This window comes from Lissotriton vulgaris, unplaced genomic scaffold, assembly GCF_964263255.1.
Source record: "Lissotriton vulgaris unplaced genomic scaffold, aLisVul1.2 SCAFFOLD_417, whole genome shotgun sequence".
NCBI classification, from domain to species: domain Eukaryota; kingdom Metazoa; phylum Chordata; class Amphibia; order Caudata; family Salamandridae; genus Lissotriton; species Lissotriton vulgaris.
The window spans coordinates 239,752-259,725 of record NW_028250820.1 but is presented as its reverse complement, the minus strand read 5'-3'; the positions used below and the strand labels follow the sequence as shown (position 1 = coordinate 259,725).

General features: G+C 43.7%; 1 protein-coding gene across 1 annotated transcript in view; it reads right to left on the bottom strand.

The window, feature by feature from the left end:
- The window catches only part of LOC147663105 (nck-associated protein 1-like), a 1,078,872-nt gene that overhangs the window by 843,025 nt on the left and 215,873 nt on the right, over positions 1-19,974 (bottom strand). Inside the window, exon 6 of the mRNA XM_086950676.1 lies at positions 6,473-6,609. Coding sequence (XP_086806802.1) covers positions 6,473-6,609 — 137 coding nt within the window. The remainder of the gene's footprint in view (positions 1-6,472; positions 6,610-19,974) is intronic.

Below are 19,974 nucleotides of genomic sequence, written 5' to 3'. Positions count from 1 at the left end.
TGGAAAAAGGACTATTGCCCCTTACCACCCTCCCCGTGCTAGGAGCTAGTTGATTATAATTAATTATAGAAGACCTCTGGGGCTTGTCATGGGTGACCCCATACCTCCGAGTCTAGATGCAAAGGTTTACATCTCCAGACAAGCGCAGCTCTTCTCCACTGGAAATGTTTTCCTCCAGTGTGTTAACATGCATGCAATGCAATATTAAAAGCACTCGATTTTTTGAAGTGCAGCTGTGCTCTTGTATTGTGTCTATGTGCGCAGGGCTGACCAAAGCAGATTAACAAGGGATGTTGTTTTTTGACCTTGAACATAATGTGCAGACGAAGACCCCGGAGTACAGCAAGAAACGTGAAAGGCAGACAGTTCTCATGTGAAAACGCACAGAGTATTCTCGAAAACAAAGGTATATAGTAATGTGTGCAAAAGCAGCAACATGGCCGCCAAGCTTATACTAATTTATGCTAAATCATAAATATATCCTCACTACAACATCTTCGCTATAAAAATTGTATTTTTCTCTCTCGCTCATGACTCATCAGACTATGTTGCAGGTGATAATACTCTCCTGTTTTGACTACTGCATTCCCTTGTCTTAGTTTTCCCATCCTCAGCCTTCAATTGTTTTCTTGGCATCTAAAATGTCGCTGACTGCCTCATCCTCAATCTTCCCAAAAATGATCATATCTCTTTGTCATGGCCTCTCTTCTGTGGCTCTATATTCCTAATGTATTGCCTTCAATTGTCTCTCTTCTGACCATCATTATTTCCAAAAGGAAGGCCCAAGATAACCTCAATCCAAATTCCTGCTTTACTTTCCTTCTCGCCCTCTCTATTCTGCCTCACTTCATCTTCTGATTTTCCCCAGAGTCCTTTACTTCTGGAGAGGCGAAGGGTGTTTTTTTAATTATTAGTGGCCTAAAACTTGAACTCCTTTTCTCTTTCTGTTTGTCTCAATGATGACAAGCTACCCTTTTACAAATCTCTGAAAATGCTACTTTTTAGTGCCTTTCTGTAATCCAGTTACACCTATCCAACAGCACCTGGATACCTTCCTTGGTGACAGCCACAATCTATAAATAGTAATTATTACCTCCATGAAGTGAGCGAGCACAGTATGAAGAGATTAGAGAGGAAGTTTCAGAGCCATTATCTAAAAATTACAGTTTTAGAGCAACTACTGATTCTTGTGGCTTTTAAGGAAAGTGATCCATATTTAGTTGTGATGACAATCTTAGATCATGGCTGGGGTGATAAGATGGGTACATATTCGGATCTGAAACCGAAGCGATATGATGTATAAATTTAAGTGTGAGGCAGGATTCTGTAATGAGATCACTCTCTCATAAGTTTGCATTGTAAAGACTTCTAGTTAGATAGGCCAGTTGCGATCTCAGCTGAACTATTACGAATGGAGTGGTCCACAATATTTTTGGAAAACTAAAGCTCGTTGATGGTAGTTTGGGGCATAATTGTTCATAGTACATTACAGGAACCCAAGTGGTGAGACCAGCACTGATGACAACAAAGATTTTTTTTAGGAAGGGGCAACATCCATTCCATTAACATTACCCCGCCATTCCTCTTAGGCAAACACAAAACAATGGCTGAGGGTACCTTTCTATTGACAGTATTACCAGACATAGGGTTATTTTATATTTAGTAAAATGATCTTAGTTAACATCAGCCAGCACCGCCAGTATGTCCACTTGCAATGCCCCATTTTGTTCTAACTCCATCAAAATTCAGTCTTCATTCAAAACCAAACTTTACTCCATTTTGCTCTTCCTTCTGCTACTCATCCAATGTAATCACGGTGTCATTTTTGATAATATCCAGCAACCGTTTAAGAGAAATGTTGCTTTCATGAACAATGTGGGTTTAAGCAACTCCAAAATATCCATGGATAATTACTATACTTTATACTTGGGAAAATCATAGTAAAATCAAGACAAGAATCACACAACATAAAAGTGATGCATGCATCTGCAACTTAATATGATCTGTAGTGAGTTACTTTACATTGTCTTCATATTTTGAGCCAAATAAGATTCCAAGTTATTGAAAATGTGGGGAAACCAGAAAGAGGAGGTGCCATAAGTAATGTTCTTGGAAGAGAGATTATTTTTTAATAGTATGGTATGAGAATATTGTTGTTAGGCTATCATCTGACATAATATTGTCTCCAATATTGTTTACAAGGAAATTTCCCATTGTATTTAATAATCGAAAATCTGCAATCAACTAGACAAATGTTTGTAAATTATATTTTGAACGCAGTATTTACAGCCGACCTTACTTCTGGTAATATCTTTATTATACACATTTTTTGGACATCTACCTGTATGTTAGGATTTAAATTCTTACCATATGAATTATGTAGATTGCTTATGAGCAGAAAGGAGGATAAATTAGTAATCATGTGTACAGCAATGGAGGCTGAGTGCTCTGAGTGGCATACAACATGGCCTTAAAAGTCAAGTAAGGGGTTTGCACAGGAGATTTAGCAATGGCTCAAGACAGTTTGTTTCATTGTAAAGTTCTATAGCACAAATTATGAAATATTAATTCTCCTCAGAAATTGTATTACATTACCCAACATGCATTGAGAAAAAGAGATTAAAAAATCACTGTGATGCATGAAAATTCTTTGGAAAGAAAGATTTTTGGAAACATTAGGGGAGTATAGAGAAAATGGTAGCTATATAAACCAGATGATTGATGGAAGTAACAATTTATGACATATATGTAAGGACTGTGTAAGGACATGTCTAATTCTCAACAGGTGCATGAGTGTCTGTTTTGAATTATATACATAGTCAAAAGGTGGGAGATAAATAAAGCTATGAAGTGATGTAAATAAAAGTATCATGATGTTTGAAATGTATGTAATGATTTGGTATGTGTATTTCTAATACTCAACCAGTACTTTTGCATTTGTTTTGAACTGAAGAAGAATCCTATATCCAGAGAATTCTAGGGAGAGCACCTAACAGAAAATAATGTAATTATATTTGTGAAATTTATTGAAAAGAAGATCACAAGAAGAACATTATGATAAAACAAAAGATTCAGAACCTTATCAGATGTAATTCCTAATAGAGGTTTTCTTACCTGAGTAGTGGGCCACGATGGACACTCACAAGGGCTTGTTTTGTTCTCCCTTTTTCTGTTACATTTCTCAGACAAATTAATGTTAGTGTCAGATACCTCATTCCCCAAGCTCAGTAGCGTGATATTATACACTCCCCTTTTTCCTTTATTGACTCTTATGCTACATAATGTGGGAAAGTGCACAGAAGTTGAGGTGGAACAGTGTTCCTTCTATAGTTGAACTGCTGACACTAACAATACATTTGCAAGGCTGTCAGACTAAACATGCTAATTTCCAAGTTTGGTTCCCTAATCATTATTTCCGGGAATACTGCCACGCACAGATACTTCAACGATTAGCCGTGAAAATCGTTAGCTTCTAGATCAAGCTTCCACAGAGGCAGCACCTTCCTGAGCTATCTTGATTTGTTCCTTTCAAGCATGCAACTTCTGTTTAAATCTGTTTGTTTGCAGCCGCGCAACAGTTAACAGTTATATTACCTGCCTCTATCAGACTGCATTGTAACCAATGCTTTAACATATACTTACTGTGGATTTGGGGCATACCAATGCTCATGATTGGATGACTTATTTGTCTATTTCAATTCCATGCTTCCTGATTCAATGCCTTTTCTCCCTATTCTTGTGTCTGACCTGGCATTGAGGATTTAGGTTTTGCTCTTTTTTTAACAGGTTGAGTATATCCTTCCACTACTGAGATCAGGCAACTATGTTTCTTTCTTGTTTTTCAGTGGCAGTTCTGAATTAGCACTCAATGGGAGTTAATGTTCTTCCTTTTTCTTAGGCTCTTTTCGTCCCTTGTCTGCACTCTCAATGTACTCCTGTGTCACTCACTCGCTCTCTCTGTTAGATTTTTTTCAAACACCCCTAACCCCTGCCTGTCTTTTCACACACTCTATCTTCAGTCATCTTTAGTTATCAAATTAGGTTGAAACCGTTTTAAGGTTGCATGTGTACCCTTCTGAAGGGGGGCTGGCTGGTCAGGCTAGACTATTCCTATTTGAACAGAACCAAGTATGATTTGCTATATTTCCGGTCTCTTTCTCGAGTGGCTTAGCAGCTGAAAACAATGCTCTGGAATGAGTCCTGAGCAATCATCAAAGGCTGAGAATAATTCAAGCGCTCTTTCTATCATCTTATTGTTGGTTGTTATTTTTTCCAGAGCAAACACAATGAGTTGATGGACGGAGCGCTGAAACTTTTCAGACACTCACCCCCAGTCACAGATATGGGTTGTATCCATCACCATTCTTTAGCTCACTTCGCTACTGAACATGGGTCCCATGTTCGCAACGCCACCAGATTCAAGCTAGCCTGGCTGATGAGGGGTGTTACCCGAAATCGGTCCCAGGATGCTTGTTTCTGGTACAGGGAGGACCCTGCCTGACAGTTCGGGCCGGACAGCTCACATGTGGCACAGGGTTAAGACTGATTTGCGTATGGCTGGGTCTAAACTGGTATGGCGTAGCATGCAAAATTACAATGGATTTAACCCCATTCTGTGACTGGGGGTGAATGTTTGATTAATTCAGCATTCCTGATGAGGGGTGTTACTCCGAAACCAGTCCCAGGATGCTTGTTTCTGGTCCAGGGAGGACCCTGCCTTGCAGTTCAGGCTGGACTATTCCCAAGGGGCACAGGGTCAAGACTGATTTGCATATGGCAGGGTCTAAACTGGAATGGTATAGCATGCAAAAAAATGATGGATTTAACCCAGATCTGTGGCTGGGGATGAATGTTTGAATAATTCAGCATTCCGTCCATCATCTGTTCTTTTTGCATTTGTCTCCCTAAGTGAGAAGGGTATGCCCAGATGTAGGTCTCATGCTCGCTACGCCACCAGATTCAAAATAGCCTGTCTGATGAGGGGTGTTACCCTGAAACCGGTCCCAGGATGCTTGTTTTTGGTCCAGGGAGGAACCTACCTGGCAGTTTGGGCAGGACGTTCCCACGTGGTTCATGGTCAAGACTGATTTGCATATGGCTGGGTCTAAACTGGAATGGGTAGCATGCAAAAAAAGATGGAGTTAACCCAGATATGTGACTGGGGGTGAATGTTTGATTAAATCAGCATTCTGTCCATCATCTGATCTTTTTGGGTAATATTTGCTAGAGACACACAATTCTATAGACTCCACATCTTATGCATCAAAACGATTCTGACAATAATACAAAACATACACCACCTTAATTATTTGGGCACAGGGTCAGACTGGCCTACAGGGCAATTAGGTAGTGCCAGATGGGCTGGTCTGACTGGGCAGTGTGTGGATCATTTTTTTGGCTGCTTATGGGCCTGTTTATGGTCTGTCTGCTGGGCCAGTTGTTACTGTTAATTTCCCTGATATTCAAACAAACATTCCCTTAGCGCACTCAAATGCATGCAGTCTTCTATACCTTGCGAAACAGCTGTACAGAATGTGCTTACAATTTGCAAACATAGGCCGCATTTTTATCTATCTAATTCACTAATTGGGCCCCTTTTATTTTGGTGCCCCGGCCTATTTTCTGTCCCAGTCCTATCCTGTTTGGGCAATTCATCTAGGGGCAGATGTATCATCCGTTTTTTTGTTGCAAAAGCTGCTACTCGCAAAAAATCAGCATTTGCAACAAAAAAAACAGCAAATGCGATGTATGAAGAACATGGCATCGCAAAATTAAGGAATTGCAAAATTTACGATTCCTTAATTTTGCGCAAGCATTTAAGGAATCGCAAAAAGCGATTCCTTAAATGCTATGTAAGAAGCAATCGAGTTTTGCGATTCACACTAAGAAATCGCAAATTACCACCAACTTGTAGTTGGTGGTAATTTGCGATTTCTTTTACAAATGCACTTTTTGGCATTTGTAAAGGTGCCATGTGGCGCTCATACATGCCCTTAGGGCATGTATGTGCGCCATATGCGCACACATGTACATTTCAGGGGTGCAGCAGGGTGTCCTTAAGACACCCTTGCACCCTTAATAATATTCTCAATTTGCGATTAGCAAATTGCGAATCGCAAATTGAGAATAACTTCCCATTCCTTCCTATGGGCCTCCTGGCCCATAGAAATGAATGGGAAAATATCCCTTAATTGCGATTCACAATTTGCTAATCGCAAATAAGGAATATTAAGAAATCGCTAAAAAAATTGCGATTTTCTACATACATCCCATTTTGCAATTCTCAATAGCGATTCTCAAAAAATCGCTATTTGAGAATCGCAAACATGGATGTTGATACATCTGCCCCCTAGTCTTTTAAATAAAATGTTATATCTAAACCTAGTTCAGAAGCTCTCTTGTCTGAAAAAAAGTCATCGAGTGAATAAGGAATGCTCAGAGGCAACAGTTCAAACATCTTTGTCTCTCTCACCTGAAACATCGGAATATTCCTCAGCGTGGAAGCTCTGGTCTCCGCTCCCGTCCTTGTGCAGGTTCACAAACGTCTGCATAGCTGGAGCTTGGATGATTAAACCACTGCTGGCTTGCCTCAGGAGACTCTCCAAGTACCTAAGCACACAGAAACACGGAAATCCTTTACAAACAAAGAAGTCAGCAAACTTGGCTTCCCAGTGGTCTATCTTATTTCTACCCAGCGCCCCGCCCACCCCCCCTCTCTCTCTCCGACTCACTCTCTGCCCACGATGGCTTCTCTCTCAGGCAGGGAGGAGAGACTGTGGACTTTTCCACACCTTCAGTAGATTAAATAAATATAGAACAGAATTATTCCTCGTACACCCCTGAGATGCAGTTCAATGAATCTTTCACAGCTGTGATTCAAGAAGTGTAAAACACTTCATAGATGATGAGTGAGGGGAAACACTTGAAAGGATATTTTGAAATGAAATAATAAAGTGTACAAAGCTAGGTTAAGTCTTTTTAGAAGCTTTTTTTCAGTCTTGTGTGTGGCGTGCTATGCCACAGCCATACTATATTCGTCCTTTCTCAGAATCATCACACTGGGTTTGAATTCACATCATACATTTATTATAGATTGTCAAACAAGAGCCAGAAAAGTCTGGGTCCAATTTGAGTGAATGGAATAGGACCAGATAAGGCCCAACAACAAGCTCTCAAAAACATAAGTACATATTCTGCCACCGAATCAGGCTTTTTAGAGATCTATGTCAGGACAAAGAAAGTCATGAGATAGATTTAGCATGAAATAAATATGTTTCTATTTGTATTACATTGACAATCACAATGATGCTACTGCAACATTCCTCACAAGGAAAAATGCGATTTAACTCATTTAATTTTACTCTACCTTGCCCAAACAATACTCCTACCCATGTCCCATAAACTAATGTAACACTAACGTAAAACAATTGTAACCCTTTTCCTAGCACCTAAAACTAATACTTTAGCCTATTTAAAATTCTACCTCTGATCATGTGCCTTTCACTAATCATAAAACTAACCATAACCAATATCTTATTGTTACTTTTTGATTTAGGCCTCACTTAGTCCAAACTCTAACCATGACCTTAAGCCTCATACTAACTAAAAACTTGACTATAACCCACATGGAAATGTTAAACTTAACCCATTCTCACTTCCTCCGATGCATTTTTAATAGGCAAATATTAGGTATTTTCCACCAATGATTTAATCCTAAAGTCAAAGAACTACAACGCTTAAATCAGTCTAGGCCATGGTTAACATCCATATCTTCTTGGCTCCTGACTTGGCCAGTTTGTGGTTCAAAAGAGCACACAGGGTGTTCTTCCGTGGTAGTGCGAGTCATTTACCACTGATGTCCTGGCACCAATTCTACTATGGTGCTGCTAACAGAGCCAAGTACATCCCTACCATACTTAACTCTCAAAATAGCAAAGGCATCTTGGAGGTAGCGTGGGTGGGTAGAGGCTCTGAACTCAACAATCACACAATCGCGACAATAAATGTATGTCATGCCCAGTACTTTTCTTTTATAAAACATAAGTACTTTAATTAAATCGTGCAGTCTACAGATAAGAAGTAGCACTACAGGGGTGAAAAGTATGGGGTCTTTGAGGTTCACTGGATGCCTATGGCTGAAGTGGGGCATTTTTCCTCTAATTTGCGACCCATAGTTCAGTCTGTACAAGCAGGCAGGCAGGCAGTTGTGGTATACCAATCTCAGGTATTATTTAAAATCCTACCAGGCCCTGCTGTTTGGCCAGTCCGTAGTCATAGCTTCTCAGGTGTTTGCGTGACTTGATAGTTTGTGTGTGCTTGGATCATCAAAATGTGGCTGTGGAGCTGTTGGGTATACACTCAAAATATCGAGTTTTTAATATTGATTTAAATTAATATTGATTAAAAAATATAGAATGGATACAATATCGACTGGACAGAATATAGACTACAAAAATATCGAATAGGATAGCATTAATGTCGAATCAAAAATATAGAAAGGACATAATATCGAATGGACAGAATATAGACAACAAAAATATAGAATGGACATAATATAGACAACAAAAATATAGAATGGACAGAATATAGACTACAAAAATAAAGAATGGACAGAATATAGACTCCAAAAATATCGAATTTGAGGTAAGTAAGTCAATATCAATTTGTTTTTTTATGTTAGTATATGTTTGAAAAGTGTATATTTATTTTATTATTTATACTAGTTAATTATTTTTATGGTATTTAATTTTTGCGTAATATAATTCTGTAGCGGGTTGTGGGTTTATAGGGGAATAGGGTGGGAAGTAATTTAATTATAATTAATTGAATATGTTGGTTTACTTATTGGTATTTATTTTGAATTAATTGTCAATTAATTATTAATTGTTAATTAATTAAAATATAATTGGTAATTAATTTTAATTACTTGATTAATTGATAATTATGTTAATTTTCGTAATTTATTTTCTGTAGCGGGTTGTGGGTTTATAGGGGAATAGGGTGGGAGGTAATTTCATTATATTTAATTAAATATGTTAATTTATTTATTGGTATTTATTTTGAATTGATTGTTAATTAATTAATAATTGTTAATTAATTAAAATATAATTGGTAATTAATTGGTAATTTTAATTAATTGAATAATTGATCTAAATGTTAATTTTAGTAATTTATTTTGTGTAGCGGGTTGTGGGTTTATAGGGAAATAGGGTTGGAAGTTATTTAATTATAAATAATTAAACAGGTTAATTTATTTATTTGTATTTATTTTGAATTAATTGTTAATTAATTAATAATTGGTAAATAATTAAAATGTAATGGGTAATTAATTTTAATTAATTTATTAATTGATAATTATGTTAATTGTATTAATTTATTTTCTGTAGTGGGTTGTGGGTTTATAGGCGAATAGGGTGAGAAGTAATTTAATTGTAAGTAATTACATTTTGTAATTCTTTTTTTTAAATCAAATTTTTAATCATTTTTTAATTGTTAATTAATTTATTGTTAATTGGTAAGTAATTTGTAATTGGTAGTAATATTTATTTTATTTTTATTTATATATGAAGTATTTACTTTCCCTACTGTTGCACTCACTGGAGTGGGAATAGTAATTTTTACTGCTACACTATCCAATGTTTTTTCTACTGTTGCACTCACTGGAGTGGTAATAGTAAATTTAACCCTCTCGCTATCCTATGGTAAATATATTGTATATTTTTTATCAATACTATGTATATATATATATATATATATATATATATATATATATATATATATATATATATATATACGGTACGTTGTCGTCCAAACAGCATTTCCAGCCGTGAAAAGAGACGAGGCAAACCCAATGATGGTGCGTGAAAATGTTATTTAGCCCATCACCACTCCGCCATGACGCGTTTTGGCCTGACGAGGCCTTGATCACATGACACTGTCATGGGGGCGGATTTCACATTTTAAAGTGCAAGGGTGCCACTGCAAAATAAACATATATATATATATTTTTTTTTTCTCACAAAGGATGCGGCACACAAAGTCTATTTCTTTTTTACTTGTGTTGTATGTGAATTCTAGTCCTATGTTATTGTTGCACAGTTTGGAGTAGTACAAGTCAAATTCAGATTTGGTGCCATTCCAGATTAAAAACAAATAGTTAGAAATACTGTATGTCAGAGTATTGAAATTGTTACTGTTGTAATTATGAACCACTAGTCCCACAATGCACCTTAACACTAGTCCCACAATGCACCTTAACAGCCAGGTGGGATAAATATTAAACATAGAAGATTGCTCACTTACCGTGAACAAAGCCTGTTTCTAGGCAGAAACGCGTTGGTCTGAGCTGGAGTAATAAACCGAATTGTGAATAAATCAGAACTTTGTGTGCCGCATCCTTTGTGAGAAAATTGTATGTTTGGGCCTGGATCCGGCCCCTATGCAGAGCACCCACGGCTGAGCGCCCGGAGTCGAAGGATCACTTTGTAGAGATATATATATATATATATATATATATATATATATATATATATATATATATATATATATATACACACATATATATATATACACACATATATATATATATATATATATATATATATATATATATATATATATATATATATATATATGTATAATTTTTTTAATTTATATTAATTATTTATTAATTTTAATGTTATGTAAGTATTTTAAGTATGTTTAAGTTAGTTATATTTATTAATTCATTAATTTTAAATTTTAACTATTTAAAAAATTCGATATTTTGACTATCTATATTTTTTACAACGATATTTTTGATTCAATATTTTTGTACTTACCTGTTTGGAGATAGGAAGTCGATATTTTGGCATTCTATATTTTTTGGTCGATATTTTTGTAGTTCTATATTTTTGCCGTCGATATTGGCTCAGTGATCCGAGCTGTTGACTGCACAAAGCAAGCAGTCATGCTTGCTGTCTCTGGGGCTCCTATTGGTGTTTGCACCTCCATCTCCCTTCATCGAACGGTGACAGGTGTAGTGGCTAATTGAAGGACACACTGTTCTGGCACTTGCAGCTGGGTATCTGTACTCTCCGGTCTCAGCACTCAGATGCAGTTCTTGGTTATGGCGAAGTCAGAGTTAGCAACAGTTTCCCGTCTTATTCTGTGTTATGCCTCACAGCCAATGTGGATCTCACTCCGACTGTGGTCCTTGGATCACTGAAATTTCTCCCAGTGAGCGCAAACCACTTTTTTTGGGAAGTCAGGGTTATAAAAACCACATTAGTTGTTCCCTTACTTCTTTTCAGTTTTCTACTCTCTCCAAGAGCTTCCTTTTCCGCACACTTATATAAAATATTTATTTCACAAGGCAGCTCTGTTGGACTTGGCCCTTTTTGCAGGATTATCTCCAAACTTTTTGCTTCTTCCTCCTTATTTGTCCTGACCTGTTGTTGTTGGCTATAGGGCTCTGGGCACTTTACCACTGCTAATCAGTGCTAAAGTGCATATGCTCTCTGTGTAAATTGTTAACACAATGGGTTCTCCATGATCGGCAAATTGATTTACTGGTAAGGCCCTAGTAAAGTGCACCAAGTGTGCCAGGGCCTGTAAATCAAATGCTATTAATGGGCCTGCAGCACTGGCTGCGCCACACACATGAATAGCCCTGAAAAGGTATCTCAGATCTGCCACTGCTGTGTCTGTGCACAGTTCTAAACTGCCATGTCAACCTAGCAAGTGCACCCAATTGCCAGGCCCTAACCTTTCCTTTTTTACATGTAAGACACCTCTGTGGTAGGTTCTAGTACCCCAATGGCAAGGTGCACTTTATGTGAAAGGTAGAACATGTACTGGTGTGTGTGATTTGCCCTGATAGTGATATACTTGTTTTTACCTATTAAAAGGCTATCTGCCCAATAGGATAGAATGGGAAATATTTTGTAACATCTTACAAGTATAACTTCTCATTGGGACACAATAGAAAAATAAAGTTTAGGCTCTCTGAACTCAGAATTTAATAACACATCTTTAAGTAAAGATGGTTTTTAAATTGTATGTTTGAAAATGCCTCTTTTAGAAAGTAAAAACCACAGTTGATGGACAGAATGCAGAACAATGTCATACATTCACCCCAGTACAGAGATCTGGGCCTAAATCCATCGTTTTTTGCACTCCACACCACCCCAGTTCAGACATGGCTATATGCAAATCAGTCTGACCCAGTGCCTCATGGGAACAGTCCAGCCCAAACTGCCAAGCCATGCCTTCCCTGGACCGGAAACAAGCTTCCGAGGACCAGTTTCTGGTATTCCAGACGTCTTCAACCCGGCTTGCTTGAATCCAGTGGTGTGGAGTGCATGGGACTCACGTCTGAGCATAACCATCCCACTCGGGGTGAGAAATGCAAAAACCACAGTTGATGAACAGAATGCAGAACAATGTCATACATTCACCCCAGTACAGAGATCCGGGCCTGAACTGAAACTGAAAGGTGGAAAGGCCCCTGGGCCACATTAGATTCACAGAGATTTCTTCAAATCAGCGCCAGAAACCTGGTCACCATGCTAAATCATATTTGCAATGCCATTGTGGCAGGTGCATCTATCTCAGATTTATGGAAGGAAGACAATATAGTCCCCATGTACAAGAAAAGCATGAGATCGGTTCCGGCAAACTATCGCTCAATAAGTTTTTTTTTTTTTTATTAAATATTTTTATTTACACCATTGCACAATTCGCACAATTCATTGCATATTCTCCAACAATACATTGAATTCATTTACCGTATTACATCATACACAAAAAGAAAACAATTAAGAATTCATTAAACAACATATAAATATCTACTCAGATTATTACAACCGATGTCACTTGTCCTGGCCTAATCCCACAAATCCAAACCCTCTTTCCATCTTATAATGGGATCCCATATCATTAAACCTAGTCTCCTCCCTTTCCTACCTTTCCGGGCGTAGATATTATTTTCCAAATTATAAGTTGATAAAAGGTTAGACAGCCAGACTTGCATTGCTGGGGGGGTTTTGTCCAACCAAGCCCTGGCTATGCAAAGCCTAAAAACTGCCATTGCAACAAAGATGAACTCCCTCTGAATGACATTAGTGTCTGTAACTATCCCAAGCAGTATTTCTGGGGGATTTAGAGTAATCTGGATATTCAGAGTGGCATCCAGAAACTTCTCTATATCCTTTATCACTGTTTGTATCTGCGGGCATACAGCAAATAAGTGTATTAAGTCTGCATCAAGGGAGCTACATCTTGGGCATGTGATGCCTGTGCTACCCCCCCATTTTGCTATTTTTGCAGGCGTGAAGTATAGCGAGTAAAGGGTTTTATACTGCTGCGATTGCAGTGGTGCTGAGCACAGGAGAGTTCGCCCTAAGTCCAGTGACTCTTTAAACCAGCAGGGCTCCCCTTCCAGCTTGTCTGCCCACTTTTCACTATGCTTGTCTATGTCGTCTGGTTTCCCTGCTAACAAGTTTGCGTAAAAGCAACGTATAGAACAATCTCCCCCTAATCTTATTTTCTCGAGTATTTCTACCTTAGCAAACCCTATACTTCCACCCTGCTTATTCCCCAAAAAGCTTCTTAGCTGAAAAAATTTGAAAAGGTCCCTCCTATCTAATCCGAATTTGGTCATTAGATCTGTGAATTGGAGCACCCCCTCCGTATTCCTCACACCCCCAAGCTGTACTATCCCCTTCTCCAACCAACCCGCCATTGTACGGTCACCAAAAATCTGCATTGGGAGGGACATGTTTTTGTACAACCTTGTATACCAGTTATATCGGCCCAGACCAATTCTCTTCATCACTGCATTCCAAATCTTAATTGCAGCTTGGACCGTCTTGAATCTAGTTCTTTTAAAATATGCGAAATCAATACATTTGAGAAAGGAATTCTCTACCTCCGGTCCCAACACAATGGAGTATATCCTGGATGAGTCATTCGTTGTTCTAACGTCTATACCACCCACACCTATCAGTCCCCGCATATATTGGAGTGCAGATTCCCAATAGTATAATCTAAAGTCGGGCACCCCCCAACCACCCTTTTCTCTAGGCAAAGACATAAAGCGATATGCCCTACGGGTCTTGCCATGGGCCCAAATGAATCTGTTCAGGATTTTTTCCAAATCATTAAACCATTTTATCTCAAAAAATAACGGTATTGTCCTATAGAAGTACAGAAATTTCGGCAATATTAACATTTTTATGACATTAGTGCAGCCTACTAACGACAAATGCAGACTGTTCCTGCGGTCTAGATCGGACTTAACCTTTGACATCAGTGGCGCAAGATTAGTCTGTACCAGCACGTCTAAGTCAGCTGTGATTGCAGCCCCCAGATATACAGCTGAGTCCACGACTCTTTGATCATTAAACACCATATGTTGATTGCATACTATTTGAGTTTTGGAGCTGTTTAGGCTATACCCAGATATTTGCCCAAATCTTTGTGCTTCGGCCTCAATTTCCACTATGGCCATACTAGGATTAGGTGTTAAGATAGCAATATCGTCGGCGTAGGCGAGTGTCTTTATCTCACATCCATTCAACCTTACTGAAGGAATCCTTGCATTGATTTCAATTTTCCTTATCAATGGGTCCAGATAAAGAGCGAATAGTAGTGGGGATGATGGGCAGCCCTGTCTAGTCCCTCTCCCGATCCTAACTGCTGTCGATTTACCTCTGTTTACTCGGGGTGTGGCTTAGCAAGCCACAATGGCGGCTGTGTATTGCTGAGGCTCCGCGATCGGGCTTGCATCCTGCCCTTCCAAGGATCGCCGGGAGCCTCAGCCAACGGGGAAAAAATCACCTACAGTGCCTACACACCCGAGGCACCCTCCGGATGAGCCACAAACACGGCTGAAGTGCGGTGCCCGCACAGGAGACCCGCCAACGGGATCGGCGAGCCGAGCTGCAAGATGGCGGCCACATCTCAATTTCTCTAAGGGATCAAGCCCGCTGAACCCTCACACCTAGACCGGAGGACCAGGGTGCACGCAAGCGGACCAAGGCTGCGCAGCTCCTGGGTGGACGGCGCGGCTCGTCCCCGGAGGTGCACTCGGCACCGGGCTCGCCCCTGCGGGCGCGCGAAATGGCGGCCACCACACCGGAGCCACATCCCGCCAGCGCTCCCACCCGATCAGATGCCCGCCCGATCATGGCCCCGACCACCGAGGACTGAGGGGCACCGGCGGACACTATACCAGCGTGGCGCCTGCACCCTCCCGCGACCTCGGCGATTCCTGCGGGCGGTGAGTGTCCGCCCCTCCCCCCTCCCCTCCCACTTCCCGGGGCCCCCAACGCTGACACCCCAGCGACCATCGACCTCCTCTGAGGCCCCCCAAGGGACACCTGCTCCGTGGGCGGGGAAGCGGAGCGGTCTGAGCACAGCTGGCACAGCCATCGGCCCGGCAGATCGGGCTGCCTGACCCTAACATGGAGCCCAAAGAGACTCTGATACCGGCCTCCTCCTAGCAGCGGCAGCGACCCCCCAGGGACACAGCGGTGGCACGCCACGACTGGGACAACCCTACATCGCCGCAGCCCCACAGGCGCTTACTGCTAAGCCTCCCCCCCTACCCCTACTCCAGCCAAAGACTGTTTTCTACCCAGGAGGGGAGGGGTGCGACCGACCATCTTCCTCGTTGTGGACCTACTGCAGTGCGCCTATTGACAGCAACGCAGGTCGTCCCCCACCTCACCACCGGTGCCACCGACCGCGCCGAGCCCAGCAGTGCCGTGGCCCCAACGGGGACTGGACGCTAGACCCCCCACTTGGCTAGCACTCGTCCCGACGACCTGCAACCCCCGGGACCCCGTGTCGACGCAAAGTCCTCTCCCTCGGCCCAAAGGGGAAACCAAGGGGCTCGCAGGTGACCGCCGTCCCTGAAACGGCCATCGAGAAAATGCCACACACAAGGACCTGGACACAGGCGAACACGCCGAATGCGGACCCCACATTATCAACGAAGCTAGACCAGGTTCTGGCGGCTATCGAACAGTCCCGGCTTTCAATGGAGGAACGATTCGGTGTTCTGACCACGGACATCAGCCTGATCCGCGACGACCATCGTAAACTAGTGGATAGAGTGAAGGAGGGTGAGCGGATCGTGGCTACACTCCAACCTGCGGTGAAAACGCAAGAAACAGATATGAAGGAGGTCCTGCGACGAGTGGCGGCAGTTGAGGAGCGCACGATCGATTTGGAAGGGCGCTCGAGGCGATGCAACATCCGCGTCCTGGGACTGCCGGAGGGGATTGAAAACTCGGACCCGCTAACCTATATGGACTCTTGGGTCAGATCGTTTACCCCCGAGCCGGAGCGGTCAGCATTCTTTTCAATCGAAAGAGCTCACAGGGTCCCTGCCCGGAAACCCAAACCAGGTCTTCCCCCACGCCCTATGCTGGCTAAGTTCCTACATTTCCGAGACCGCGACGCGGTGCTCCGCGCAGCCCGGGTGGCGGGCCCCCTGCAAGTGGAAGACCAACTGGTCATGGTGTTCCCTGATTACGCCCGAGAGGTACAGCAGCAACGCTCGACCTATCTAGAGGTCAAGAGACGTCTCCGCGAAAACGGTCTCCAGTGCTCCCTCTTGTTCCCAGCCCGCCTGAAAGTGCTCCATAATGGGAAGGCCATTTTCTTCACCACGGCGGAGGAAGCGCAGGACTGGGCAGAGCTCCACTGCCCGTTGATTCCTAAGCCCGGACCCCAGCGGAGACACAACACTGACTCGCGACGATCCAGGAGACGAGGCACGAACCGCACCCGGACGGACCCCTCCAAGAGTCAAGCATCCTCACCCTGGGGCTCACCCGATCTCACGCAGATCATGCAGGAGAGACGTGATGCCTTGAGGGCAGTGACTGAACTGAACAATTCTCCCCAGACATCAGACCTAGAAAGCCAACCACACCGGTTTACCCCTGAGAAGGACCGGGACAGCGACGGCACAATGTCGGGATTTGGTCCGATCTCATCCCCCCTCCTTGCAGCACATACAATGGACGCTACCCCGGCTGCTCAACCTGGCTCCTCCTCCGGATGAACCAATGAACAAATACTGTATCCTCTTTTCTTGGTAGTTTAATGCGCTATGCAATGTTTGCGCGTCAAAGATGTATAACCTATTGGCTGTTTGTGCACACGCGCGATAGACATCTCTCCTACAACAGCCCGATCTGCGAATAAGCCCGGCAGTAACACACGCTGCCACCCCCGCAGAAATTTTGTTATATTTCTCCCCTAGTGGGACTCTAGTTTGGATATGCCACACCCGGTGATGTATCCCTGGTATTGGGACTGTTGCCCGTCTTTGGTTCGACCTGTTGTTGCCCCCGTTAGACCCTCCCCAACACATTTGGAAGCATGGCGCGCAGGGACACACGCGACACACATGGCCTCACTGGCCTCGGGAACTGCAGGGGTACCCCACACATGAACACGATACCCTAGTACTGACGACTCCAAGGTCGGACGTTAACGTCCTCACATTGAATGTACGGGGCCTCCACACACCCAGCAAACGCTACTCCGTTTACTCCTACATTAAACGTATGTCGGCTTGCGTAGCACTGTTACAAGAGACACATACCAACGCTACCGAACTGGGCCGACTCCAATCCAAATGGCGAGGGACCTTCTGCGCCACGACATACTCTGTGTTTGCACGGGGCGCATTAATTTGGGTTAGACCAGGCACCCCTTTTCGGACACTCAGACGGGTGGTGGACAAGGAGGGCAGATACGCACTATTAGAGGAACTCTTAGACGGGCAAGGGGTCCTCCTAGGAAGCATTTACGCCCCTAACACTGAGCAGGACAAATTCTGGGATCACCTCACAGGAGTCTTAGCCCAATTCACTGCCATCCCATGAATATTGGGGGGAGATTATAACTGCCCACTAGACCCCGCCCTAGACCGATCACACCCACCCCCGCAGGCTCCCCGATCCCCCGACAGGCGGAACGCTTTAGAGCTTGGACCACACACTGGGGGCTTACTGACGCGTGGCGGCACTTACACCCACTGACCCGGGTTTACTCATTCCACTCGATACCACATGACCTTCGGGTCCGTCTGGACAGGTTCTTATGCTCTACACCTATTCTCCCAAGGATAACCTCCTCAGACTACCTAGGTTGGATCCTCTCGGATCACGATGCCCACATTCTGCGCTTGACATGGCGCCCCCCACACCCACCAGTCCCCACTTGGCGCCTCCCGAAGGACTGCTTATCAGATCAGGTCTTCAGGGACACACACAAAACCAGCATACAAGACTACTTCCTACACAATACAGACTCAGCTTCGTCGACGTTAGTGGAATGGGACGCATTCAAAGTGGTGGCACGAGGGGACTGCATTACACGAATCGCAGGGGTCCTCCGCACATTAGAACAGACACTTCTTACGTCAGAACAGCGCCTCGCTACACTCACAAAACAAATCGACGACTTGGAGGAACACGTCGCGCTCACGGCTGAGGCGAAATCGGTGTACCAAGCTGCCTGCGCAGATCTCCAGAAATACAATTTCCGGGCTTATGCCTCCAGAGTCCACAAAGATCGGGACAAGACGGGAGCGATGCTTGCCTGGATGGCGAGGCAGGACACCGAGCTCAAACCAATTACGGATATTATCAATCCGGGAGGCGTACTAGTGCGTTCTCAAGCTGAGCTCCTTCTGGCGTTCCAACACCACTACGCTAAAGTATACGAGACCCCGACCCGGTACACTCCATCATCCGTAGATCACTTCCTCGATCCACTGACACTGCCCAAGATATCGGATGCAGACAAGCGCACACTTGACACGAAAATAACACCCTCGGACGTCACCCAAGGACTGCGGGCCCTATTCCGGAATAAGGCCCCGGGGCTCGGCGGCTTCCCACTAGAATACTACCTGACGTACTCTGCCCTGCTGGCTCCTCGGTTGGCCCGGATGTTCGCGGCGGCCCTCCACCTGGAGGTGCTTCCCTGTTCACTGCGGGAATCCGTAATTGTGACCTTCCCCAAACCTCACAGGGACCCACTCCAACTGGGATCGTATCGTCCCATCACACTCCTGTCGGCAGACTGTAAGATCCTCTGGAAAATCCTGGCTGACAGGTACACCCAGGTCATACGCCCACTAGTCCACCCGGACCAATGTGGATTCGTACCGGGCAGGAACACCTCACAGAACATACGCCGCGTCTTCCATGTACAGGACCAGGTTCGGGACAGATTCCCCCGAGCCGCCTGCCTAATTATGGACTTGGAAAAGGCGTTTGACACCCTCACCTGGCCGTACCTTTTCGCGACCCTGCGTCGTCTCAACATCGGCCCGACACTCATGGCATACACCCGTCTCCTATACACCGACTTAACGACGCGGATACGAATTGGGAAACATATCTCCTCTGCATTTGAGGTTCGCCGAGGTACGAGACAGGGGTGTCCCCTGTCGCCTCTCCTATTCGCTCTGGCCGTCGAACCGCTGGCGGTACGGCTACGCCGAGAGGGGATACACTGGGGCATCCCAATCGCGGATGACACACACTGCGTCTCTATGTACGCGGACGACCTCCTAATATATGTCCGAGACATCGAGGCGGACCTCACTCCCATAGGAGTGGCGCTGACCGAGTTCGCAGACGCCTCGGGACTCCAGGTGAACTGGGACAAGTCCACGATCTACCCCTTACACCCGCACGTACCTCCCCGGGACGTTGAGATCGGAACCCACAGACTCTCGTGGTCTGCGGAAGCCCCCCGGTACCTCGGAGTCCGCCTGTACCACTCACCGGCAGACATCTTCGACGGCAACCACCGAAGAGTGCTCTCTAATCTGCGCCCGACGGTCACCTTCTGGAACAAGCTCCTACTGGCCCCGGTGGGACGGATAGCCCTAGCCAAAATGGTGATGCTCCCCAGACTTCTCTACCACTTCACAAATCTGCCAGTGGTGCCGCCCCGATC